The sequence below is a fragment of the Varroa destructor genome, unplaced genomic scaffold (genome assembly GCF_002443255.2).
Source record: "Varroa destructor unplaced genomic scaffold, Vdes_3.0 BEIS01000003.1, whole genome shotgun sequence".
Taxonomy (NCBI): Eukaryota; Metazoa; Arthropoda; class Arachnida; order Mesostigmata; family Varroidae; genus Varroa; species Varroa destructor.
Genome location: NW_019211456.1, coordinates 4,574,972 through 4,602,853, shown reverse-complemented (window position 1 = coordinate 4,602,853; position 27,882 = coordinate 4,574,972). Strand labels below are relative to the sequence as shown.

At 42.8% G+C, this 27,882-nt stretch overlaps 1 protein-coding gene across 9 annotated transcripts; it reads left to right on the top strand.

Annotated features, from left to right (window-relative positions):
- The first annotated feature begins 5 nt into the window (after positions 1 to 5).
- On the top strand, positions 6 to 27,834 carry LOC111248096 (lethal(2) giant larvae protein-like). Of its 9 annotated transcripts, none has more exons than XR_015325043.1 (11): positions 9 to 1,386; positions 15,400 to 15,556; positions 16,309 to 16,489; positions 16,736 to 16,971; positions 17,229 to 19,451; positions 19,718 to 19,885; positions 20,383 to 20,547; positions 20,904 to 21,065; positions 22,008 to 22,311; positions 23,428 to 23,496; positions 23,911 to 23,980. XR_015325043.1 is itself a non-coding variant. In XM_022799862.2 (11 exons), the coding sequence occupies exons 2-11, from the start codon at positions 15,476 to 15,478 to the stop codon at positions 24,019 to 24,021; spliced, it is 3,585 nt and encodes a 1,194-aa protein (XP_022655597.1). In that variant the 5' UTR covers positions 13 to 373; positions 15,400 to 15,475; the 3' UTR covers positions 24,022 to 27,834. The 9 variants fall into 9 exon arrangements, 8 of the variants coding, with proteins under 8 accessions (XP_022655599.1, XP_022655597.1, XP_022655595.1 ...); XM_022799862.2 differs by having other exon boundaries at positions 13 to 373; positions 22,008 to 22,196; positions 23,911 to 27,834; XM_022799860.2 differs by having other exon boundaries at positions 13 to 1,386; positions 22,008 to 22,196; positions 23,911 to 27,834.
- Positions 27,835 to 27,882: the final 48 nt, after the last annotated feature.

The following is a 27,882-nucleotide window of genomic DNA, read 5'->3' as shown; positions in this document are numbered from 1 at the left end:
CGCAGTACTCAAGAAAACCAAGCGGTACAGCTAGTGAGAGAGGAGGAAAAACTTTTTGTTAACAACAGCAGCAGCGGCGGCGGCGGCGGCGGCGCCAGTCACAGGGGCAGCGCTGCCAACCGGCATTGTCACCAAGACAAAACAGCAAAGACGACCGCGAGCTGCGCCGGCCGAAAAACCAGCGGACAAAGCAAAACGAGCTGCACAGCAATAGGAAAATTGGCCGGCACGCATTGACCACAGCATCAGCACACACAAACCAATCAGACAGCCGAAGCAGCACCGTATCACTTGTTGCTGCTTGTTGTCGTCGTCACGATCGGTGCCACTGCTGTGGCCGCTTCGTCCTACGCCACTGTCGCCCTCTCGCCAGGTAAAATTCTTTGGGGAGGTGCTTAAAGCCGCTCCAACCATTATTTCAGTTCCAACATTGCCACTGTGACTACAACAACAACGACAACGACAATTGATTCGTGTAGTAGGGAGTGCTACAACCGTTTGTGCCTATGTTGCTGTCGTTGTTGTTACAACACCACTGGGCGATGCTGCTACATCTGCCCAACAATAAAGCACAGCATCGTTTCGAGAGACCGGCCCAAGCCAGAGTGTAGACTCCAAAAGTCCTAGCGAAATTTTTCGCCTCCTCTACTGGAATACGGTGTCTCCAAGTTGGAATTGTGTTTGTTTTGAGTTGATGCAAAGGAACAATAATTAAGCTTCGCTTAGGTTGGGCTGCCGCTTGCCGCTGTCCGTCGATCAGACCACAGCTCTGGCACTGAATCTAATTCTAACTTGCGTCTCTCACTCTGGCGCTGCCCCGCTCTTCCTCGTTCAGGTCAAAAATAAGCAGTTGATAATAACACCGTTTGTATTGTGTAACCATCCATAAGCCGCTGTGTGAGACCTGCCTTATCACTGATGTTACAACTGTGAATACATATACACAAGGAGAAGCTAGAGAAAACGCGATCAGCAGTGTTGTTAGTGTTCTGGGATTCCAATTTGATACAGCTATTAGCCCGCTCTGCCGTACACCGTTCAGTCGACAGATCCTTTCTTTGACGGTCGTCATTTAGTGGAGTTCGAGGCTAAGGCGGCGCATATATTCACAGCTAACTTACGATCCTGAAAACTTTCGGAATTCACCTAGAAACAAGCGGCAAGCGTAATTCTGCGAAAGTGATTTGTGGCGGCCTGGCCGTATGACAGCCTAACAAATATCGACACTTGAGGACCTGCAGTCGTAGCCAACCGAGTGCAGTAAAACAACAGAAAGAGAAGAACGACACAGGGAAATCTCGCCAGCAGTCGTGCGTCAGCTAACGGACTTAGCAAGCAACCGTGATCGACAAGGTCCGCCTAGAGGGCTTCGCGGAACCCATCTGGGTACGTTCTAAATATGTCCACAACAGACTCAAGATCTTATTTCATGCGAGGCTAGGCTAGCTAGATGTAGTTCGAAAGCAGTAACATATTTCCTACCTGTATTTGCTTACAATATAGAAACGGAGTACGGCTTGAACGTGAGTGTGTTCAATACGACAAGTACCTAGCTGTGCATATATACACATACTGTATCACAAAGTTCATTTGTCAGGTTCTGCATTTTATCCTACCATCACTCGTAAGTTTTTTGATCGATTGATTTGTTGTCTGACGAGTGAATGATATTTGTGGCGGATACGTCTTTCCCTTTTACTTTTCATTTATATTGTCAATTTTTCATTCACACATTACTAGTGGTACTGCGGCTCTGGCTGGTAGCAAGCGGAGCGTTCCATTCCATTTTCGTGTAGTTCGAGTCGGTGCGTGCGTTTGTCTGTTATTGGCCGGCCTGATAATTCTCCGAGTTGCCAATAAGTCTAGTGTTGTTAATCTAACAGAGCACCTCTTTTTCACGGAGCGTTTAGCGTTTCGCGAGTGTACAGCCGCCGGCTAGTATCTACAAAGTGTTTATGCTATTAAAACCAACATAGTAAATAAATAATTATACAAAAAATAAGACCGTAAAAAAGCTCGTACATCGGATAAATGCGGCAATGGTTTCCCTTTTGCATGCGCGACATTCGAAACGGCCAGCTTCTTCGTTGAAATGGACAAATCGAAAACGATAGTCCAACTTCGCCATGTAGGGAAACTGAAAGCAGCTATAGTTTTACGTCATTAGTAGCATAGAACGAAAGTTATTTGGAGCTATAGTAGGTTCCGCGTTATCGCATCTCTGCTGCTGTGACTATTAATTATGAGTAGTGGCTTTTGTCGTCATCATCGTGAGTAATGACGCGGCCACCTTTCGCTTGTGGCTGGTCCTGCGCTGAGTCCTATTCTTGCCGTTTGTTTAGATACAGTCGAGCAGCGGAAGCTAGCGCGCTCTTTTGACGGGCCATCCTGATAATGTGACAGTTCCACATTTTAGCTTCGCACGGATACACACGTGTCCATACATACACAGATATACATGCAACGTCCAACGTCATTGTCGTCGATTTTGCCGGGGCACCGAGCAGCGGCCTGTGATTTGTTCCTAGCGAGTGCGACGGACGGCCGCTTCAAACTACAGCGCAGTGATTTACTATTTGAAATTTAATGCAAGTCGTATTCCAGTTCGTTCCTGGAAATTTACAGCTCAATTTACACTTGACTGTAACAGAAGAAGCGTGAAAAAAGTGGGCAGTCTGGATTAGTTGTTAAGCTTTTCTTCATTCAATAGCAGAAGTAGGATTACTGGTACATTTTTCAATGTACGTTTATGCTTTCCTTAATATACTAGCCGTTCTATTAATGCGGATTCTTGGCGGCTGGTCAACGCTCTCAAATAGAGCAATAATTACATTGAGAAAGCCGCGACTACAAAACCGCTCTAGTCGCACGTCTATTACAAGCACAACAGAATTCATGATTAAAATTCACCCTTCTTTATTGATCGCCATTGCAAAACATGCGTTTTTTCTCTCTAACCTGCATAGTTATTATTGTTTCTATGTTCAATCTTAATATCTCGAAGATGTTACCTGTTTTTCCCTCTTTTCACCCCATAGAGCCAAATCACCATTCACCATATCGGTCGCTAGTTGTATTGCTTGTACTTAAAAGTTTCAATATATACCGCCATTCTTATAGCTGCCACCAGCAGTGCCACGCCAATGATAGCACCAGCTCTACGGAAAAGAAGACCTTGATTAGTACCACCAGCAGAACAACGCTGCGTCGCCCAACAAAAATGGGGTAGACAGCAGTGATAGCGTCCATCATCGCTTGGTTAACCAGTAGACAAACCAGCACAAGTAGCTGCAGCGTATCTGCCTGTAGAAGCTAGAGCCGCGAGATACGAAATGGACGGTGGCCACTGTCTGACGGACTGTGCGCTTTTTTTTTTTAACAGAGGAGTCGAGACGCGCTGTTTCTGTTGCTGGTGCCGTCGAAATAATGACATGGCATCAGTAGCGTGTAGTTGTGTTGACGCCTTTTATGGGTCACCATCGGCTGCAGCAGCAATAGTTCGCGCCCATCGGCCCGTGCCTGCCGAATCTATGTTGAAACTATTCATCCGTGGTAACAGTGGGTGTGACACAATTTGGTTTGGGTATGCGTCGTAGACCAATTCAGCCTCTGTGATCTCCTTCTGCTGTGGCAGCGGCCGACGATGGGTAGTTCGTGGGTATATCTGTGCGTTTGACGTTGATCTCTTCATCCGCTAGGTCTGGCGACCGATTAAAGGACCAACGTTTCCACCCTACGTCCGCACTAAAACGACCATATTTTATTCCTGCTTTTGATTCTTCCGTATCTCTACTGGCTCTGTTAAGGGTAGCAGTGCGGAAGAACATACGTACGTACGTACGTATAGCTAATTGCGTGTCACTTTGCCGTTGTTATTATCGTCGTCGTGGCCGTGTGATATGTCATTTCTGCCTAATACTGCTATCCCTACAATCAATCGCCAGTGATCTGCTGTCGTCAATACAAATAGCTGTTGTTCTCCGCAGATTAAAGCATAGAAGGACAACATTATTTTCTAATTATCTTAATACGATATCTTTCTCGCTAATGTCGCTTCTGTCCTTTTCCAGCTATACGAGCGCATTATTTATTAACCATTGGATCGTTTCCAGTCAACCCCGTCCACGTAAGGCAACGTAAGGAACAAAAAGAAATGTGGCCATATTGGACCATATTGTAGTTAGTTTACAAAAACCACGTCGTTGAAAATGGCCATCACCTCGAGGTCGGGAGATGTAGTAATGCCAATGTCAAAAGATATATATATATATTGATAGACAGACAAACAACCAGGCGACCCTCGCGAATTGTTCATCGAGCTACTACCTCACATATAGCTATTATCATCGCGGTTGTTGTATTAGCGTGAGTACCGCCGTCTGTATAGCCAGCACGGCAGCTGCAAAGGTCGAGACGGCTGCTGTAGCTAGGCAGCGGGTTGAAATATAGAAACGAGGCCTTTTAATCCAAAATGACCCCGCTCGTCCTCTTTGCTTCTGGTTGGCAGGCCGCCGTGTGATTAACAGCTAAACAGTGATCAGTTTTTATCGCGTGTCTATCGGTGTTAGTTGGTAGTAAAAGCGATTCACAGCAATGGGAGTAAAGTTGGACGCCATCGCCACGTGAAGGGATGCATATACAACCTGGCCAGGGACGAGCCATGTCCAACCATGCGCTTGTATACTTTTATTGTCTTCGAAGGTGCATTTCGAAGGATTATTTGTAATAGCGTTAATATGATGTGCTTGTACGCCACATTTGCCGACACATCGGATAGTCTTGGTTCGAAACAGGACGGAGATAGATTTCGCTTCGTGCTGCCGGCTGAAGTGATTTTTAACGTTAGTTTTGGATGTAAAACTGAAAAACATTTATTTTAGGCGTAGCCACTAGGTACCAGGGTCGTTTAAGCAGCTAACGTTACTCATCACGCCGAGTAGAAACGGAAGCAACGAGACAAGAGCGTGATGGTTTGTTTCGCTGACGAAATGGAAATTACACACAAATATATGGCTCGTCTACTGGGTGCGGGAATCATGCTTTCGATTCGTTTGTCACGTTTATGACTCAGTAATAATTAAGTGAAGTTACTTTCCACATAGAGCAATAATGATAGTCATTAGCTTTACGTAGGAACTATTGAATGGGTTAATATAATTAATCATTTAACTGTAAAACAAATTTTAATCGAGCCAAACGTTTCGAAGACCAGATTCATGCTCAAAATAGACACACCCTTAATGGTAAATAACATCATCAATACTGAAGATTTACTAATCTAAAGCAATGACCAACACGTATGCCTATTTCATCCAGAAAAAAACCTTATTATCGAGCGAATAAATATTTAACTTTCGGTAAGAGCCACACCTCGTTAGCGCCTTTAATCAAAAAAGAAAAATATTAAATAGGTTGGTCTGCTCTTTCTTGCGTCTGTTTTCGCTGCTGATATTACATGCTGGATATTGTTACAGCCGTGAATACAGTGGTCAACGGGCAATCGGTGTATACATGAAGTCACGATGAAAGGAACGTCTGCTGGCACGACCAGACGCCGTGGAAGGGGCGAAACGTTTTACCAGCAGCATCGGTGACGTTAATTCTGACGACAGCAGCATATTGTCGTTCGTGGTCGGCTACTTTCTTTCATTCTACCAAAGTCTATTACGAGTTCTTGCTCTTTTGCTTGATCACTCATAAAGACTCACGCTAGTCTTTTATATATTCATGTATATGTAAATGGATCACCCTTGGACTTTAGGTTGGCGCCTTCCAACCAATAGGCATGGTCGACATTGTGGTCGGCGACAGTTTTGGTCTGTTACTAATAACGCTGAGGCTGTCAAGACGAGGAGACCATGTATTTTGCAGCGAATGCTGTACAACTAGGCAAATTCTACCTGCACGATAGGATACCACTTTGGCTAAACCAGGCAGTGGCTAGTCAATAGGTGAGAAAAGCTGATAGAATTTGATTTGGATTCTTTAACGTTACCCGTTTTTGGCTGTCACGAAGTGACGAACATTTTCTACCTCTGTGACGATTCATCTAAAAGAAAACGTGGCTAGAAATATTGATTTGTATCAATGGCTAACGTCAGCTTTTGCACTTGTTGCGACGTGAGAATTCAGAGGAAAATCGTTTGGCTCGACGTTTCTTAGTGCAGATTTGTTAGGTAGTTTGCGATAGTAGATGATGCTTCCTTTGCATGTCATAGTTCGAAGTTGAGGTCGTTTCCGAAGCTTTTCGGACAGTAAAATGTACTGAGCAATATGAGGATTTTCCCAAAACAGTTCCACATAGTCAACAGTCGCTTCTTGTTGGCTATGGAGGCACAAAGAGCACTTTGGTACTTAGGGATAGTCGCGTACTTGGGTGCTACTGTAAACCACCGGTAGAATGGCTCCGGGTGCTCTAAAAAAAATCCGGAAATAGATTCCCGGTGTTCTCTAAGGAAAGATGAACCGAATTTCGCTATCTCCTCCTCAAGGTGGTTGTGTTTTCTTGTAGGTCGCACCTATGACCTTACTGTTCCGCCTGACGACAAGCACTTCTAGCACAGGCGCGACTACTGCTTATTACAATAGATGGGCGTTATACGCCTAACGACTAGAAGTCAACGAGCCAGCAAGTACTTCTTTCTTTTCTGGTCGATATCATTTCTATACGATTCGGTTGAATTTCCTTTTTTCTTTTTTATTCCTTCTAGGCGTCGAATTGTGAGTGACTCAGCCAATTGACGGCCAATGTTCGCTTAGACAGGTAACTTCATGACGGAACTATCGTTATATCATCGTTCTAATCTCGACTTCCTGTGCCGTCTCATTTTTCAACGAATCGCTTGTTTGCCCGACTGCAGGGTCATCCAGAATCTGCCTCCCCTTCTCCATAAATTACACCGACGACATGATGATGCAGTGAATTGTCGATCGATGATGTGCTTAGGATAAAAGCTGGCCGGACGACAGACTACTGCTCTTAACATCATTCACTCTTTCTCTGTCTACAATCAGCAATGCGCACACGCACACGCACACGCACACGGACGTAGCTGGAGGGGAATATTTGCCGGCTTCTATCCGCGACTGTGACGAAAGAACCGGCAGCGGTAACGTCGATAGCTGGAAAGCAGAAACAACGCGCCGAACACTCTCACAGGGGTAAAGGGCGGGGGATGTCGGGGTTGGGGATGAGCTTCTATCGTATATTCGTCTTTAGGTATTCACAACGGCGGCCGCGGCTTTAGTCTTAGCGTCAATGCTGTGTAGTGGTCCAGCAGTTATGAAACGGCTAGGATCCTGTGACCTATTTTCTCATTAGACGTGATTTGCGGTGCGGTATCGTGTCTGCGTATATAAATAGCAGGACCGGCTGATGTGATTGTCGGACTTGCCGATAAGCGGGCAATCGATTGTCGATCTACGTCAATGATCCTGCGACATGGTGGCGCAAGGAGTCGGCTTATGTTTTCCTTGTTGCGTTCTCCTTGTGTTAATTTGCAACAACTTCCTCCGACTAGGTTTCGTTCGAGCCACTTATTAAAATTCATTGTTGTCGTCGTCCCCTCTTGTGACAATTGCACGGGACGCGACGATGGCGGTTGCGTCTCCAGAAACTTTCAGGCATGGACAACGACGATGCTTACGACGGCCAGAACAATGAAAGATGACAATAACTACTAAACAGCATCGACAGTGTGTTAAATAAACGTATAAAGTACCCCATTTCCTAGAGGAATACTACCTGACTTACGCAAGAACCGATCGAATGGTTATGTGTGTTGGGGTTGGTGAAAGGACAAACATTTGAGCGAATAATCACTTAACTGACTGACCATGAGATCCTTGTCAGAATATTGTATTGTATAAAGATTCAAATAACTATAGTTTGTGCTTGCTTGCGAGGTAGATTTCTAGCCTTGCAAGAACTACTCTGAGTGTGCCTAGGCTAGTACTTAGAAATTAGAAATAGTAGTGAATAAAGTTGAAATTCAACTTTATTCACTTACTATAAGTAGGCAGTAAGGTTCGTTCGTCTGGGTGACAGATTTTTAACGATATAACAACAGTAACTTTGCAGTGCGGATAACTGTACATTTGTAACAGCATGCTCTCCTTAGAACTCTACTGCAGTCTGGGTTATACGTCCCCTTTGATTGTAAAGGTCAATCTTTAATCTGATAGATTCATCATCCTTCTATCATTGAGTATCTAACCGCATATCAAATTGTGTTTGGAACTTGGCAAGGGCTACCAACGGATAATGGCATATGCGTAGTTATGCTTCCCTGCTGCTATCGCAAAAACCGGCATCCTGCATTAAATTAATTCATTATACCATATATATGCAGAATAAGAAGTGATGTCACAACTGAGTGTTCTATGCGGGGCCCGTCTGGCTCCGTATGCATGTCGGCGCGCGTACATGGCATGCCGCGTATTAGACGCGTCACAATACGCTTCTTAGTCTGTCAGCGATGTCTCCTCTCCTTCGAACTAGGCCATTGCTGCTTCTAGATATGAAATATGCCTAATCTATTCTCATTCATCCATCTGATCAAGGTGCGCTTGTCCTTAGCACAGGCCAGCAATCGTGGCGCTTATAATATTGTGTACCTACCGGCTACACATTGCTACGTTCGTCAGTGTTTTTCCGTCCGAGTCGCTGTTGTCTTTGCCGGGAGCAGTGCAATGTAACCCCCCACTCTCCATACTCACACATTGGGCGAAGATATATATAGAAATGTTGTATGACGATGGCGTCGGTGGTAGTTGGTTTCCTGTGACGACTCTGTTTTGTCTGTTTGCTGCCTCGAGTACTGTCGTAATGCAAGAGGCAGATGGCAGACAAACGCGGAACACTTTCCGTATAAGAGCACGTAAATGTCGTGTGTACGTCCACAGTGGGACCTGGACGATTATGAGCCGATGGAATAAATTGCTTTCTGTCCGGAAAAATGCATTGGATCAAGTTCCTGATTCCCGACTCATCTTGCCTAAATGCAGCAGCTCACGCGGGAAATGATACGTGAGTCGTTGATGGTGACAGCGACGACAGAAAGGCAAAACGGGTTCAACCCAAAGACAATTGGCTTTCGGTGAAAAGGTACTCACTATCTATAAATGTTCCTGCAGACAGAAAAGCAACCTTCCGATGAATGTGTTTTGCGACGTCAACATTCCCGCCCCTCACCATCGCCTTCATGCCATATCTGTACGAAGCAAATTCGATATATAAATACAATATTTTATAATATGGGCAGACGTACTATTGCTAATGGTTCGCGTACCTTAATTCGATCAGTTACTCGATGGAAAAATTCTACAGACCGCGTTTACATGGAGACAGCGTCGGTGCAGAGTGCTCAAAATAAGGATAGCTAGAAATAAAACGATAAGCAGATGCAGACAAGGACGAACTGGCAGGTGGATATAGACTTGCTGAAATCCTGCATCTCCTGGCTCAACTTTAGCGATAGTGTTTAACGAAGTAACAGCATTGGTAGTTGTAGCTGCAACTGCAGTAACGACAGTGACGTTAGACCCGAATGGCGTCAGCTGAACAGAAATGACAGTAGCTGCTATTCAGTAGCAAAAAACAGAAAGGAGTGTGTTACTGCTCTTCTATTGTGCCTGAGCTTTTCTGTTGGTGGCCAACGTCCGCTTTATTTCGTGCTTCGTTGAGTAGCACTAGTCTTTGTCGTTGTTCTTTGCCTTTTTTCTTTGCCTCTCTGCATAGTCGTCGCAGCTTTGCTATCTTCTGGCTCCGAGCGGGTTTAACTGCGGCCATCTGAGACATCAGAAGCAGATGTAGTTACGATGCACAGAACGACACCAACTCGGCTACGAGCATCGTGCATTGAAGCGAATGCTGCTGCAGGTCGTTCTCTTGTTCGGCTTGCCCCTTTCATGGGCCGATCTGCCGATCTCCAGTTTCTGTCAGCGTCGTTCGCGCTACTGATCCGCGTGGGTCGCTTGGTCCGTTGCCCACTAACGCTAGTTTTCGGCGACGGCTATTGCAGCTCCTGCAGCAGCAGCAGCAGGAGCAGCAGCAGCGACGGCGCTTCCTTGCTTGCCCATGGTGATGACGTTGTTCCATGTTGCACGATTGTTGTTGACTGCGATGTTATCTCTTCTTTCGTTGTCTAGGAGACGCTAGCTGCTACTCGACAGCCAGAATCGCCTCGGTTTCTCTGAAGCTGGTGTTATTGCTTGGGGTCTACTCGTAGCTGTACTGCTGCCGCTGCTTCCGCAGGTTCAAAGCGTCCGCTATCATCTATAGTTGTGAATCAGCTCAGGTTGACGTTGCCGGTGCACGTACATGCGTGACTCCCTAGTGGCGTCGTCCCGGTTATTGCTTAAGCTGGACTATGCGCACAAATAGCTCACTCCTGCATTGTGGCCGCAGTGCCGCCGGTAGCACAAAACCTGACCCATTCGTTTCTCCGTCTGTTCTATAGTACACTTGTGAGTTCTCTACACGTGGGATCTTCATCGATCGACGCAGTTCGTGGCATTATCGACTGAGCGTATGATAACATCGTGCACTTCGTTTGGGAACCGCGGTTCCTTCAACTAATCTGGCTTTAGTTGTCTACAACCATTGATGTTGCTCTTGCATATATAATTAGATAGACCAGATAAATTCTAGGTTCTTGTTGAAATCAAATGTAAAATTCATTAGAGGCATTTGTGAGAGAGTCGTCTCGATATTTTTCTCGACAATAAACCTAATTCATTTTGGTCGTTCATTGCAATAAAATAGAAATCGAAAGGAAATCGTCATGTAGTTAGTTCACCTACCGATTCTGATGAATGTCGTCGCCGCTCGAAGAAGCATTAGTTATTGGTAAAATGACCCACTAAAATGCTGGGTGATGACCTCAGATGATGAACCCAGAAGTGGGCCGCTTGTCGATCGGCGCAATGTTTTATTGTTCTGTGACGACTTCGAAGAACTCCATTTGTAACCCAAGTAGAGTTCCGTAGATCAATAACGGATGAAATGCCGCAAGTGCGTGTTAGACTTCCATAGCAACATAATCCTCGAGCGTTGATCATACATGTCGAGTTTCCTTTGCTTGTTCCACATCGAGACTCGAAAAAAAAACTTAGGGGCTTGTAATGCAAACGAGATGATTGTCGATTGATCTGTATCCGTCCATCGCATACTGGAACGTGATCGAAATCTTAGCCTTATCGTGATGCATACACGTAAAAAAAGTCAAAAAGCACCCATGTTACGAAGAGCCATCATTTATTTAAACATATGCTATAACGGGTGTCGATGGTTAGTTGAGCTGACGTTTAAAATACTCTAGCAATATTCCGGGTGGCCCAGCTAATTTTTATTATTCTTTTTGTAAATCTTCAGGTTTCCTCCGCTCGTTTTTGAAGAAATTTCAATGTTTCGCACTGGTTTTGTCGATTTCAAAATATGTCGCTGTAATATATTGATTTTTCAAGCCACCGCTAACGACCAGTATCACAAATTGACAGCAATCGTTGACGCTATTAGATTCATTGGTATTCGATAACACGGAACATACTCAACAATTTAGAAATCGTTAACGATGGCGTTGACGGTTTGAGTTTACGTACGACCTAGACTACCAGACCTTAAGATCTGCTTTGTGGGCCGACACTCAGCTTTGGCCGTCGGACTTATTCTTATTGAAACCACTAATTCTGGATCGCTGTTTCAAGGTTCACTTTCAACCAGCCCAGATCCTCATTGAACAATAGTGCAGCAGCAACGGATCATCAGGTCACGTTGCTCAACTCTCCATCCGAGCGACTCTTGTACACGGAGTTTGACTATCCTCCGTGCGTTCTCTGGAGCTGATTGTAAGGGCATCGTCTGTCATACGGCTCTGTAAACGCATTCCGCTCCTGTCTTTTGTACATTCTACTCCATCAAAACACCACAGTTCTTCGACTACTATGTAAGTCAGCGTTAGATTCACTAATCATTAGGAAGTCCGTTTTTCTTTTTCGGGCCCAACTCGTCGAGCAGATCGTGAGATGATTTGCCCCAATAGTAATCTAACTGGGGAACCGCACGGGCTTCGCACCCTTGCTTGCCTGATGCCCCTTCTGTGGGAGAAGGGTTTTGTCTTATTCTTTGTTTATGGCCATTTCGAAGTCATTGATGATTACATCAGTCATCTCCACAGTTGTTTCGGGCTAGGCCCGTATCGCAGAGGTGAGTGCCGTAAGCATCATTTGTGCAAAAAAGTTCAGGATCACAGCACCGTTGCCGGATTTGCGCTAACGCTTCCTTTTTTTAAGATTTCCTCTTAAGAGATCTCTAAATTTCAAAAGCCTTATGTCTGACGTTTTGGCGGTTCAAGCAGTACGAAACAAAGACATTGTCAGTGACCTGGTAGACTATCTATTCACATAGTTCATTTCGCATAAAGGTACTGTTGGCGTTTGTAAACCAAATTATGACAGATATCGCTGTCCACTATAGTTAAACTAGTAACGACGAATGAGTGAGCCTTAATAGGGCCACGTTTAGAGGTCGTGTATAGCTGAGTTTTTCAAAATGGATACAAGACAGCTACTAAAGCAATGAGCCTCCACAAATGATTTTGATGAGACCTTGTGCATCTTATTGCTTTGTACAGTTTAAAGTTAGGAAGGTGGCCGGAAGAAGTGTAGTATGTTAATGTGTGTTCTGTTATTCTGACATCGTTATCACCATCGTCAGCAACAGCAGTCCTGCACGATCGATCCGGCAGGGGTCATTCGTATCGGGTTTTACAGAAGCGATGTGATGTGATGTGATGGGAAAGGCTGAGATGATTTATTTATAAATGTACAGAGTGAGTAACGAAATTGAAAAAAATCAGGCCGTAAGTGGTTTGGCGAACAAAGATGGCGTACCTATCGTCAAGTGTGACAAGTTAGCGGTTGAAGTGATTAAAACGGCTGTAAAATGTACTTAGCTCCACCCTGCAAAGTCAAACTTCTCCGAGGGTCCATTATTAAGGCCGATGCAGAAGCAAGATCGAATACAGAAAGTACTAATTCTTCATATGTTAAGAGTGAACATCCCAAGCGTGGTTGTTTGATGTTCGAGCTGATCATAATGAGGCTGTACTTATATTGGGTTGTCGAGAAAATATTGACCATTTTCTCGCCAGATGGCTTCGAAGTTACAGGTCTCAGGTTATAAGTCCTGCAGATGGATGATTTCTGCAAAAATTAGTTGTACTTTATAATTTCCTTATGATAAAAGCATAGCTGTTCTCTAGACGCATAAAAAAATGCTATGGGCCACTATTAAAAGAAATGGACTAAGTGGTTCCGTCGCTTCCTTCTCCCATGTCGCACTTTTGAAACCAATTACGAGAAAAGTTGGTGAATTTATTGTGGAAGGTGAGAACTAAGCGTCCATCGCCAAATACTTTCAACTTACTTGAAACAAGTTTGCTAACAAAAAGTAAGTTCAATGTTTCGTTGCCGCACGGCGTTGACGCGAATGAGTTTAATGGATCGCGTTTCCATCAGTGATACTATTAATAGCATCACAACAAAATCAAATCAGCTATAGAGCGATTCGTTACGGGTGATGAAAAATGGGTCATAATAGAATGCTACCTAACGTGCCCAGAATGTGCATCGTAAATAGCTGCTATCTGGAGAAATGATTTACTCGAACCTTTGCTGTTAACGACTAATAAGATTATAACGACCCCCTGAAAAAAATCTGCCGGAACTACCGAGCACTGTTACAATGTCAGAGCTACCCAGAAGAGTTGAAATAACTTAAACAGAAAATTTTAACACATAGCTGGATCCTGCACCATCAAACTGGCATTGTTTCCGCTGCTGCACAATTTCGTTAATGATGTTAATTTTGTTTCTATAAAGGTATCAAAAAATCACAATTTTCACTCGTGAGCTACAAATTTACAGTGATGCAACTTTCGTGAAATATGGTAGGAATTGATTAAGATGATGCATTGTTTAGCTTAACAATATCATTTTCAAAGTAAAAAATATTTTCCTTAATTTTTCTTCAAAAACGGTCGGCATTTCCCACGGAGCTTTACATATACTCGAGTAACTGCAGACTACTAAATCAATGATTCTCAAAAGATGAAGGTCCGTCAGCTTAAGTATTTCAAAAAGTATCAGATGTTTGAGAGCTATAGATTTACTAGTGTAGCAAAAATGCTAAGCAGTGATCATTTTCTTCAATTTGAACAGAGCACTTAATAGATTATCTATTATACGAATAGATCCCATAGATAACGAGATGGCAAAGCGGTCAAGAATCAACGAAAGTCTTTAAAGAACGGTCAACTGACGTATCTCTTTAATCCGTCTGTATCATGCGTGTAAGCCATTATAGTTATGCTTCTGTTTACCCCTCTAAATGCTTGATAAATCAGAGTAAACCATGCCTCCAGTATACGTGGCGCAAGTATTAAACGGAGGCATGTTGATTCAGAAGTCCGACGTAAGGTTCACATGCGGGCGCACAAACGTACCTCGCGACGAAAACCGTTGCAAAGGCATTATACGCGTAACACGTCTTTGCTGATAATTGGCAATCTATTCCATTCTGCGAAGCGGCGCGACGGATGATAACGCTCCGATTATGGATTCATCATGTCGTATATATTCCAACTCATGATGACCTCGGAGAGCCCCGTTTCCCAGCTGCTGAAATCAAAAGCTCGCGTCCTCACCTGACATGTGCATCTTATTTTCCCCTATATTATCTCGATGCTGTCAGGGGCAATGCGTAGGGCAGCAATAAGTCGATCACGAACTGTCGAATTTGTGGGGAAGGGGTGTGCGGCAAGGGAAGCCAGCTATTTGACGTAATTCGGTATCTGCCTTTGCGCTCACTTAGCTCGACAGTTTCGCGGGCGCTGGCGCCCGTGTCCCCGCCGTCGCGTCGGCAGTTGCTCTATTATATTTTTTGGCTTCTGTAAGGATGAGGATGTTTCCTAGACGTAGTAGCAATGATAGCAGAAGGATATGACTGTGAATTTTGCACACATATACAGTATAAGACGTTGTCATAAGCTGCTTTGTTAGCATCGGAGAGTAGACCAAACAGATAGACCTTCAAGACTGAAGAAGTCAGTGGCGGGTTGGTAAATGAAACATTTTTTCGGTTTAGCTTACTACATGAAGACATGTGCAGTAGAATGAACTGCAAACATACCCTAGGTTTGTTGTAAGCGATAATACGAAGGAAATTAGTTAAAATTATAGCCGAAATATTACTGTTAGTAGCTTTATCGCTGATCGGATTTTCTGGATTTAATAACAATAAATAGATTTTCTACTAGCAGCGGGTAAAGCTTCGTCCATTTAAAGAATCTCACTTTAGACTAGCATAGTAGTATTTAAGTCTTTCATTTTGTCATCTAGCCTATCTGTGAGCAAAAGGCTTAGTCGCTAAAATAGCGCGGGTCTTTGGGCTCCCGCAACACAAACGGCTGTCGCCATGTTCAAGTTCATCACGGGCCGCCGAGGATATGCACTCGAACGAGCGAAAATTGTAAAGGAATTGTACGCCTTTTCGCGGGTGAGTATGAACTCGAAATCGTGAGTCGGCATAGTGCAGCGATAGTAAATGAAATAAAAAAGATAACACTTCATGATGTCTTCTACACGATCGCACATGGAATTCGTTCGGTTGGTTGTATACCTACAATAGATACATGAAGATTCTTTTGAAGATCGTTTCCCCGAGATGAGAAATCGAACTGACCTTTAATCAAAACGACAATTTCTTGACCTATTAACAATAAAATGTTGTTAAAATATAGCCAGTAGACCAATGAAGCGTTTATTACACACAGCGTTTACGCTGCATTGTGAAGGGCGTTGCCTGATAGCCTGCGCAATCCTTCTGAGAACTGACACTTATTATCGAACATCAGCTGATCTATCCAGTTATTCTATTTACTAAATAATCCGTATCAACATGGAATAGCACAAGCCTTGTTTGACGAATTTTGTCCTTGCTTTCTGCGTTTGCTGATATTATGTAAACAAAATTTAGCACAGCTCACTGTACATGATAAATCATTTCTACTTACATGTATTCTTTTTTTCATAAAAATGCTATATATAGAACTTTTATAAATAAATAAAGTTGAGGTCGAAATCTGGTCAGTTTCATGGCCACTTCATTACTTCTATGCAGTTGTCTGTCGTAATATGGCAGACATAATAACTTAAAATGATAATGGCATGTATATGAAAAGGCCATGTTGTTATTTTGTCTCATAGTCTAGGCATATTACACATGCACATGCCAACAATCAATTACAGACGATGTCTCATGGCTTCCCGCACGCTCCATCCTGCTTTGCGTTAGATGAGGAACTATCTTTATTTTGTATATGCACGAAAGCTGGCACGGTCCGAGTATACGGTCGACCTGGAGTTGAATTCATCAGTTACCATCCTTCTGAAGGAAGCGTTATACAAGCCCACTTTGTACCGGGCCAGGGTAAGTGGCAATATGTGATGTCTACAAAGCTAAGCCTTTCCTGTAAATCTTACGACCAACAAAAATGGCGGTATGTCCGAAGATTCTCTATGTCTGTGATCTGATTGTGTAAGTACAAAAAAGAAGAACGACGTAATATCTCTAATTTAGAACATGTCTGAAAGGTAACTCGATCGCTAGATCTAGAACGATAGGACCTTAGCCTATTACTATTTTTGCTAACTGTCTTATCATTTCATTTGCTAGGACGGTTGGTGACCCTTGGTGATAACAATGAACTGTCGCTATGGGAAATTGTGGATACTCAGCTTGAACTTGTCGAGACCATTTCAGACTTTAAGAAACCTATCTTTAGCATTTGTGTGACTCCAAACAAGAAGCAAAGCTATATCGGTACTGAATTGGGGGACGTCCATGTGTTGGACCTTGACACGTTCAAGTTCACTGACATCGTCGTGCAAAGAGATCTCATTACAGAAAAGGTACCGCTCTATCATTCTCTCTAAACTAATACTTAAACGTATAAAAAGGTAACATACGTCAACTTCAGATGTCAACACCGCTTCCAGCTTTTTTCCGAATGAATTGGTTGCCAGTATTCTTAACTTGAATGCTTATCGATAAACTAGAAAAACCATCTAACGAATAGCCATAAAAGGAACAACTTATTAGTTATAGTTACAATCATGTAATCGTTGGTAATTTTAATACAAATATTTTTTGTCTACTTTGTTCATAGGTGTCCGATGATTTTAAGGTTAGTCCCGGCGGTGTCGAATGTATTCGCTGCATAAATCAGGATCAATGCGTCATTGGCTACCAGCGAGGAATCCTCGTCCTTTTCGATATCTCGAAACTCTCGGTTAAGCAAACGTACATATCTCGGAAGGAGCTTTCCTCAGTTTACATTATTGATGAAAGCAAGTTCGTCTCGTGTCACAGAGATGGCGGTTTTGCGGTTTGGAGCACTATCCTTTCATCTTCTACAAAACACGTCGATCAAATCTATGGTCCCCACCCGTGCAAGCCTATAGATAAACTGTACGCATTCGACAATGAGCGAACCCTGATATTTTCAGGAGGAATGCCACGGGCCCAATACGGCGATCGATCTACGTTGTCGGTTCATCATGGTCCTATTGAGCGTAAAGTGTTCGAGTTTACGTCAAAGGTGATCGACTTTTTCGTCGTAGCCAAGAAGGTGATTGTCGTTCTGGCGGAAGAGGAAATCGTAGCGATCAGCCTAAATGATTTTAAGCAAATTCCGTTGCCATATCTGTTTCCATTGCACTGCTCAGCCATCACTAACGTGATTCATGCCCCAGGTGTTCCTCAAGAGATCGTGACGAAGCTCACTGATACCCTCAGCAACGATGACTGGTCCACTGCGCCGTGGCCGATTACCGGGGGCAAATTACCCGACAAAATAGAAAAAGATGACAAGGAAGAAAAGAAAGACAAGAGTAAGGGGGCGGAAGCGGAAAAGTGTGAACTCATTCTCACAGGTCACGAGGATGGAAGTGTACGAATCTACGATGCAACTGGAGTAGTCATGAAGTTGCTTGCCTGTATCCGCACAAACTTCGTGTTCAATGAACGCTGTCACGAGGCGTCGCGCAGTGTAGACCAAGACGAAGATGAGTTTCTACAATTCACAAAGGTTGGTTTCTTTGATCCGTATTCAGACGATCCCCGGTTTGCAGTTAAGAAGCTCGCTTTCAATTCAGAAACTGGAACACTCGTCGTAGGAGGCACTGCTGGACAAGTCCTTGTGTTAGGACTGGAAAAGAAGAATGATCCTAAGGTAGTTACTCTAAATCTTGTTGGCGATCGTGACCAATTCGTATGGAAAGGCCACGATGAATTGAACTATGACCCAGAGGGTAATCTTAAGAGTAACTACCATGTCTTTTGTTTGGTGCAAGTACTACCTCCAGCTGGCTTGACGGCACTCGCTATCACAGAAAAATGGGGTCTCGTCGCAGCTGGTACAGCTCATGGTTTCGGCTGCGTCGACCTGTTATCCGAACAGGTGGTGATGTTCAAATGCACATTGAGCGTAAGCGACTTGGGAGGCGTAGGGGCGCATTCAGGTGACATGGTGCGTCGTAAGAGCTTCAAAAAGTCACTCAGGGAAAGTTTCCGTCGCCTACGCAAAGGTCGTTCGCAACGCGGAAAAACGGCAAAAAATTTAGACGATGTCAAACCGGTTGAGAGGCAAGTAGAATCGAGAATTATGCAGGACGATGGGCTCTCGTCAATGGTTCGTTCTCTAGTATTTAGCGATGCATATATCCTCTCGCACGCAAACACATCCCGTACTTTTTGGGCATCTACAAATCAGGGATCCGTGTTTGTTTATACGCTAAAGCGCAGCGGCGATGACAACCAGGCAACAATGTCTCTGTGCAAAGAAATACATTTAAAGCACCATGCTCCTGTTCTCGGTGTATTTGTAGTTGACTCCCATGGATATTTATGCCATGAAAATCCGCCGAAGGAAAGCCCTATACCCAATTTGTGGCGGGTAGTTATTTGCTCAGAGGAACAGATCAAAGTGTTTTCGCTACCTCAACTTAAACCCTTACATAAAGTAAAGTTGACTGCTAATGAGGGGTCCCGATTGCGCAAGCTCCAAGCAGCAGAGTTCTCCAATTCTGAGCGTAATGAATTCTGTTTGGTAGCCATGACGAATCAAGGTCAAGCTATGGTGTTCTCACTGCCCGATCTGCGCCGGATAATTACGGCCGATTGTTGCCGCAAGGATGACATCAATGGAATCTCGTCAACTGTTTTTACACCATTTGGGGAAGGTTTCTATCTCAACTCAGCCTCGGAGCTCGATCGTGTCTCAGTGTCAGCTACAAAAGCGACGGCTCCTATGGGAGTATTAGTGCTGGATGAGGATGCACGGCCAAAGCGAAAGCGTTCGGTCAAAAAGAAGGACACCGTCAAGGAGAAGGTAAATATTTAGGTCAAACAATTTCCCACGTCGAGCAGATATGTACACGGTAATAGATAGTACAAGTGTTAAATATAGCGCGTCATTTAGTGTCAGGCACCTAACCGCAAATGACTGCATGATAATCAGAATCCGGCCAGTACCACGCGTGCATTTGTAGTCGACAATACATGCTGCTCAACAGCATACAGCATTCACAGTAATCGAAGTACATTGCACTTATGTTGCGATATATACTGTATTCGTCGTGTTATATACGTACATAGGAGGTGGCCAAGGAAATAATCAAGGAACGTCGAAGCTCCACACCGGAAAAACGTCGAAGCTCTACACCGGAACGCAAAGACCGTAAATCCGCTACCCTAGAGAAAAAGGATAAAGAGCCTACAGCTGAAAAGAAGGACAATAAAGTCACGACTGAAAATGATCGCAAGGTTAGTCATAGTTAACACCTAGGTAATAAATACACACTAATGCTATGTGTGCGTGGAAAAGTTTGAGCTTTTTGCTTTGTAATAGTAGAAGTTCCTTTCTGTGAGCCGTGTACACAAGCACAATGACGCTACCATATAATTACAAAATGATAGAACAACAATATCTAGATGTTACAGGTGAAATAAAAGACCTTTTAAACTACAAAACCTACTGAGAATTAGTCGCGTTTATCTAATCCCAAACTACAATTAATAACTCGTCTCATGTATAATATGTATTCAGCATTACCTGTTCCTAGTACCTTTATGAACGCATGTGATACAATTATATGGATCAACAAATCAATAAACGCAGATGCTAGCTAGTGTTACTTTCCGCTTTCGCTTCAGACCTAATCTATTAAATATTCTAATCTAACGCGACCAATCGACCCGATGCTTTGCGCATTCTCTTCTGTCTGCTTCGTCCTATCTGGGTCTGTTGTTGACGCGGATAGGTCGACACGAAAGAATCACATGACAAACGGAAACAGCAAACGATCGCTATTGAAAAGATTGAAGATGGCACCGGTGAACGGAGGGTCGAAAGTGAACACGTGGATGAACGGAAAGTCAAGGAACAGGTCGAGGAGGGCGAAGGATACAAGGTTGAAACAGTTGAAGTGAGTAGGCCTTGTTCTTGTTTGAAAGATTGGGGGAGTGCCAAGTGCATCAGTTACTGTTTGTCTCAAGCAAAATCCTAACAGTAATAGCGAGCTCAACTTATCCATGTGCAAAAAAGAAAAAAAAAACACCTTTATTCAAGCGGCAGTACGTTATCAAAGTTGTTGGAAGCTATAACATTTTCGCGGAACCCTGACGTAGTAAACGGAGAATCTTCACCGCAATCTTAGCGTTTTTGTGAGTTAAAAAGGTTACTGTATTAAAATCACCGAGAGGAGATTACTTAGTAGTGAATTATGACTCTGATTAAAAACGTGGCACCTTAATCTTAGGGTTTTCATGCTTCTCGAAACAGGTTGTGGTCACTAAAAAGGCAGTCGTTGTTTCGGAGGAAACCCGAGTAGTTAACGGCAGAGATCCTGATCTAATAGGGAAGATTATTGGAAATTTTACCGAAGAGGTAACAGGCGGCCTTGAAGATCTGGAGTCACCGAATACCGATTCTGGGATCAGCTCGGTACGTATTTGTCAGTCACAAACACTGTTATTCCGATTCAATAGTTCTGTTCTTTCTAACCAAAGTGTACAAATTGTATGACCTGCAATTTGAAAGCTTAGCCACCACATGCAGTCAAATACGCCTCGCCCTGTGTCTTGTGCTTTGTATGCGGTTCCGTACATGTCGTGCATTGTTAGCGTGCAGTGGTCTTCATAAAATCCTGCATGGTATCGCTTACTGTGTACTGTTGACTTACGTACAGACTTTTCAAATACCCATCGTCTGACAAGCATTTGACTGAATACGAGATTTGCATCCCTGCGAAACTCAGTAAAATTTTTAGATGCTATGAAGAGCTTCCGATGACGAGATCAAACAAAAACAAACATAGGTGTTTTTTAATTGTTGTTTTTCATAGTACATTGATATCATTGCGCAGTTTGTCACGGTTCGTTCGCCTATAATTTATAATTTTACGCCTAGATAGCTCATAGAATCCTTTAGGGAATAATTAACTTACATTAAGTAATTATAAAAAATTATATGAAAACCATTTACTAAACTATGCTCAGTAAGTATTGGGGCGTCCGTGCGCTTAATTTGTTCATTGAAACAAGGAATATTAGCGCGCTACACGTCGGTCACACCCTACCAATATATCCAAAATGAAGGTTGTATACTGCATGACACGTTTGCATTATTAAAAACCTCTTCTCGTGCTTTGGTGGCTGCTGTTGTTAATGCTTTGGGGCAGTTTAACTTACAATGAAACTTAACCTCAATTGAGAATCGAATCGTTGCTAGCTGCGTGCGTTACCTCTGAGCTTGTCCAGCAATTCAACATATCAACTATGCTATTTTTCGGTCGCGTTTCTGTCGGTTGCGGTCGGATTTCTCTTCGCACTGCTATTTGTTGCTGGGGCAATGCGGTAATGATGACGGCGCCGTCGTCGCTTGCAGGTGGTGGAGGAGATGAAGTCGCTTGAGGTGTCGCCATCAGCAACCGATGCCGAAGATTCGACCATTATTATCGAACGCAGTCAGGAACAGCAGATCGAGAGTACCACGGTCCATGAATTAACGGAGAAAATGCAACAAACCACGCAGGAAGGACAGATGGACAAAATCGCCGAAAAAAAGTTGGTTAAGGTATGAGGGGCAACGAGCTAAAAAAGGGAGAGAGAAACTTCAAACGGCGATTGAATGGGAAAGACTACGCGTTGACAAACGTCATCCACTTATTTCACTCATCTCTTACAGTGAGGCAATTATCATCATCCATTGCTTATACCCATAATGCTTACTAGTACTTATAGCAGTATGTACCATGCTGACCCATAGCTTTTTACGCTACTATAACGATAGGTGAGGGTACAGTTCATGATGCAAACTGACTAAATGTATATTCACTAATAAAAGACTTATTTTGCACAGACGCAATATGTAAGCTAGATGTTGATCTGAAAAGCGTCGACGAAACCTACGGAGCTACTATTTCTAGTGATTCCGCATCCCCCGGTGTGGCATGCAGTCAAGGTGGAAGTATCACAGCGGGGTATGCTCATCTAACCGTAAAAACAGCCATCTAGTGGTGAAAAGCATTTCATCGAGCCTATACCCGAGGAAGACCAGTAGAAACTCTTCGTTTTTTGCACCACCGATCCGTTCACGCTGACGCAGTGGACGACTATTGCTAGTCACCCAGCTAAGACTGAAAGAATACCTCAAAAAACATAGATAAGCTCGGAAGCCGATTGGGGCTTAGGTTAATTGCTTTCTTCAAATATGACGCAATCTAATATGGGAACAAGCAGACGCGCTGAATTAATAACGAAGCTTTCGTTTTATGTCGATGCGGAATTATTTATTCCTAACTAATATTACCGCCTACTTCTACTTTCCCTTAGCCTCGTTACATTGTATACAAATTGTCTGTTATGTGCAATATCAACGGCAATCACAAATGGCACCAACGTCTCTATTAATGTCTCTAAGTACGTCAGCATAAGATCCAAGCTCGTACTTAAAATTAACTTACTATACATCGCGATAAGCAAAGCTGTTCGGAGCTATAGATATCAGTGAAGTATACTTTATCCAGAGTTTACCCTAAGTACAATGTTGTTTGTGACAGTGAATAATAGCGTCCGTGACGAAATTCTGTCTTCGCTACTGGCACTTCAAGTTTGATTCCTGAAGTGTTCATAGTTCTAGTAGACCTGCGATAAAAGGTCCAATTTTAAACACGTTTGTTTGACAAGAACCTGCAACGTAGCCGCACTTCATCTCAAATAACTTGGCAAAGTATGTCAAAACATTTTTGTGGAGGCCTTATGCATATTTTAACAATTATTATTCTAACTTCTGCTATACCTCGTAGGTGGTCGAACACATGAGCAGTTCAATGCAGGAATCTCGCTGCAGCTCACAGAACCAAACGACGAAAAAGGTATCTGCGCTATTTAAGGTCAATTTTCTACTTTTTTTAATTTCTCGTCGGATAATGTTCCATATCTATATGATAGCACCGCTATACGATCTTCGCAAGGGCTAAGACCACTCAACGGTCGATACTCCGCAATGGGCAGTAATGCCTTCGGCACGATATGCACCAATTCCGCATATATTACGAGTGCGATTATACGATCTAAATTTATTTCGAACTGTAAAGGAAATACGCTATTCATGGCCTTTTGCACTACATTTAACTATTCTGAAATGAACGAACGGCAGACACACTGTCCCAGAACCACCAGGGCCTTAGTGGTCAAGGCCTAATGGAATGGTTAGAAGTTGGCAGAGGTTTTGCCAACCATCAGCGTCTAGGCCAACGTTAAAAAATGCTTAATCTTGCTGTGTGTAGGTAATGCAGTCGTCAACGTCATCTAATTCAACCAGCAATTCAAAAAATTCTCGCAGCCGCAAGAGGAAAGGACGCAATGGAAACGGTACCTTACCAAACGGGTCCAAGTAACCTAAAAATTGAGGCAACGGACCTGATTACCACGTCGTGTGTAATCTTCAACCCTATGCAAGCGACTGCTGACAACGTTGGCATCAAAGTTTTGCATAGCCCAATATATAGGATTTGTTTGACCAGTCATCATAAAGTGCTGCATTGGTAATAAATGGTTCACGGTTGGGTCTGTGCAACGGTAAGGATTATACCCAGCATTCGATCACGGAACAGGAGAAGAGAGTGCATCTTGTTAAGATAGTCGAAACGAACGTAATCTTTACTCGGAAGGCCGGACAGCAGGAGGACATGGATCGTTCCAGCATGCTGCCTCGTCGAGTTTCAACAGGATGAGCTCGATTGGAAAACGGATCAACAGATAGGCAGATGTCATTGGCTTTGGGGGCATAGATTACGAGCAACATTTTGTTATCTTCACCGTTCACCTATATCAAGTGGAAACAGTTGAAAGTTTTTTTTTGTGTACCGGTGAATCTGTAAGTTCATTACCTTTTGAACGGAGCACCAAAACATTACTGGCAGCTAAACAGGCAGCAAACAGATTTGTTAACGACAGATTGGGCAGCGGAGACCTTGTGTCAAACATTGTGTGTTCTTAATTTTTTCTGTGCCCTTCGATTGGTCCCACGTCAATCGCGCAATGTCTTTTCGTCGAAAGCGGGACACTGTCGTACAAACATAGGTGTTCCTAGCTATAATTTCGATGGATATTAGGTAAAAGAATAGGATATGACAAGATACTTTGCAAAAAAAAAGTGCTACTTTCTATATTTTAGTTTGGGTACAGCACAACAGATATAAAGCGCGTATATTTTATGTGCTATCGAAGCACTGAAAAACTCCAATAATGCGATTTAACTACAGCCCCATCTAGCGCAAAAACACACACACATATATATATATACATCAAGATATACAATTTCATTCGTTCATTGAGACCGCTCATGCCTCTTTTGCTCGATTCTGATACAAGCGCATTGGAGAAACTATTAGACCGGCAACGATGCAGGATGCACGCTTATCTGACCACGATCATAATCGTCAGAGCAGCGTATATACCATATGCACACAGACAACACATTTCACTATTAATGAAGATATATTCCTAATATTTTTTTTATTATAATTATACACGATAGTAGAAAATGGAGCTCGTTTTTTGCATTCACGAGCGTGAACTAGACGAAGCGTCTTCTTGTATATATATATATCTCATTGGATGTAGCAGTGACGAGTGCCTTAAGTATACAATATATATACGTATATATTTCTTGTGCCTCTTTTACTATAATTAGCTGTACACGAGGTAGTTACGGATTCGGTTTCACGCATTTATTTATTTTGCAAGGGATGTGAGATTTCCGAAAAAGTGTGACGGCATAATTTATCGGTAAACACGGTTCGCCTCTACTAGTACCATTATATTTTTTTTTATTAACAATTCATAAGCCTTGCTGTTTCTACTATATTCTTCTCTTGCTTTGAAATAAGGACACTGGTCCTATTCAAATGGTCCATGTTTGGCCAACAGAGCAACGGCAAAGCATATCCTCATTAACTTTCGGAATGTCTTTTGGAAAGAAAATATTCATTTGATATTCTGTATTTCACGGAGATCATTATGGGCCTTCTATTTGGCATGCGGAAAGCAGGGTGACACAAAATTACTTACAATAACTTAAGCCGATTGAAACAGGCACCCATTTCAATATGCATCGCTTTTAATTTGGTAGAAATTAGGCTGTGAAAAGCTTTCTAAAGATATATTTTCAATTCAGCTATAGTGAAAATGTTAGGAGAAGCGGTTAGTTTCATACATTGGCCAACGGTATTAAAGGAAAAAAACACTAACTTGATACAAAAAAAAAAAAAGAAGTAAAAGCTTTTCGAGCTCAAATATAAAACGAGATAGGATTCGACCTCTTTTCAAATTTTAAGTGAAAAATCCGTTGACAAGATCTCGACAACATTAGATAGGTGAAATTTATTGCCGAATTATATTCTCACAGCTTTTTTTTTGTAAACTTTATCATTCCAAGATAAATATGAAAATTCTACTGTTCAATCAGTTTGTATATGAACGCCGCCGGTAGAAGCTCACAAAAAAAAAAACGACCTTGTTACATTTTGTGAAAAAAGTAAATACTGCTATGAGTGAAGCGGCGGCAGCGGATAAACACCGTTTTCTGTTTATTCGACGTACGGCCTTATCGTAGTTGTATTTAAATGGCCTACGTTGGGTAACCGACTGTGGACAGAAGTACATTGGAGTCCACAGTATTTATTGTCAAATTCTAAAATCGGAAACCTATTTTGAGGCTGTTGATTTTGATAACCGACGAGCTTTGAAAATCCTCGTTGTCGGCAAAAGCTGTTGCTCACGTATATAGGAAGGGTCTCTCATGTAGCAAACAGTCACTTCATATTATTATTTTACCTATATATTAAACCCATCAGAGTTATTCAACAAGTCGTGTCAACTAAAATTTGACGATTTTGGTCGCGCTTTGGCCGACCGAAGACGACGATCTTCAGGCTGTGGACGATACGAAGTTAGTTCTTCGGAACGTATCTGCAGTGAACGTATGATGTGCTATACTCACTAATATACGCACATTAACGTCCTGACGATACACTGGTGGACAGCTGTGCTTTAATCCTGTGCGATTGTCAATGTATTTCATCTTATTTTTATACGATCGTATCCAAGACAACCCTATTCTTGACATATCCTTCAATATATTGCTCTTGACAGTACAAAACATGCAGCATGCACACGCAAAGAGACTATATTTTGATAGAACAAAATTTCGATTTGGCAATCTGCGCTGCTGTACTGATAACCGATATTTAACCGATAACCGATGATAACAGGTAACTTGGGCAGGTAACTTGAACGGTGTATAATTTTGTATATCGCCGCTGCTAGTAACACAGATAGCGGCAAAAGAAACATCGCATAGCGATGATCTTTTTTTCATTCAGTCAACTCTGTCACATTTGACCCATGTCCGTTTTAACACGTAGTGAGTGTGATTCCTGTCCTGAGTGAACCTGTGCCCTTCAGGCCGTGGACATGTGCTCGTCGAAATGTACAATTCTCGTAACGTTCTCACTCACCTTCAGCGAAAAATATTCGAAATAACGTTTCAGGTGTAGGGAATGACTATGCACAAATATAGCAAAACTAATACCTTCTATCACCATGAATGAAGAGCATTTTGATGAAACACGGTTACACATATGTATTGAACATTGCAGAATCATCACCGACACAACTGACCGTCAATGTTCCCTTATGTAATTTGCTCGAACCATTTAAAATATAGCCAGATCAATTTCGGTCAGACCAAGTACCTGTTCGCTGCACGTGTCTATATACTTTATTAATAACAAATCTATGGATCAGTTTGAAAACGAACGGTGCTACAGTGGAGGGCCCTCATCGAGGCTATGCGTGAAGGGCGATAGATGGAAGCCCGCACGAAAATCTATATATATATATATCATCGTACGAATCGTTCGGCCAGAGAAATAATCAACATATAATTAATAATTGGTCGTGCATTTTCTATCTGCAAGATCCAGTATAGAAACAGTGTAGAATTCGGCCACCTGTATCGACAATGATTCAACAAATCGACAGTTTTCTAAGACATTCAGTAATTATGGGCGTAACTAAGCGCACGTAGTAATTTAACATACAATAACATACAATCAAGGCAACGCGGTTATTATAATAACACAGCAATGGACAAACACAAGGTGAAGGTTGATTATTTTAATAAACTTCATTCCATCAAATAAAAAGCACAGCTCTATTTTTGAATGAATAGCCATAAGAAACGACTAAGAAAA

What these genes read in the sequence shown, in the direction of transcription:
- LOC111248096 (XM_022799862.2), top strand. Translation starts at nt 15,476, where the DNA reads ATGTTCAAGTTCATCACGGGCCGCCGAGGATATGCACTCGAACGAGCG. An exon ending in CGACTGAAAATGATCGCAAG is followed by an intron (nt 19,886 to 20,382) that starts GTTAGTCATAGT and finishes TGACGCGGATAG; the next exon opens with GTCGACACGAAAGAATCACA. An exon ending in AGAACCAAACGACGAAAAAG is followed by an intron (nt 23,497 to 23,910) that starts GTATCTGCGCTA and finishes TGCTGTGTGTAG; the next exon opens with GTAATGCAGTCGTCAACGTC.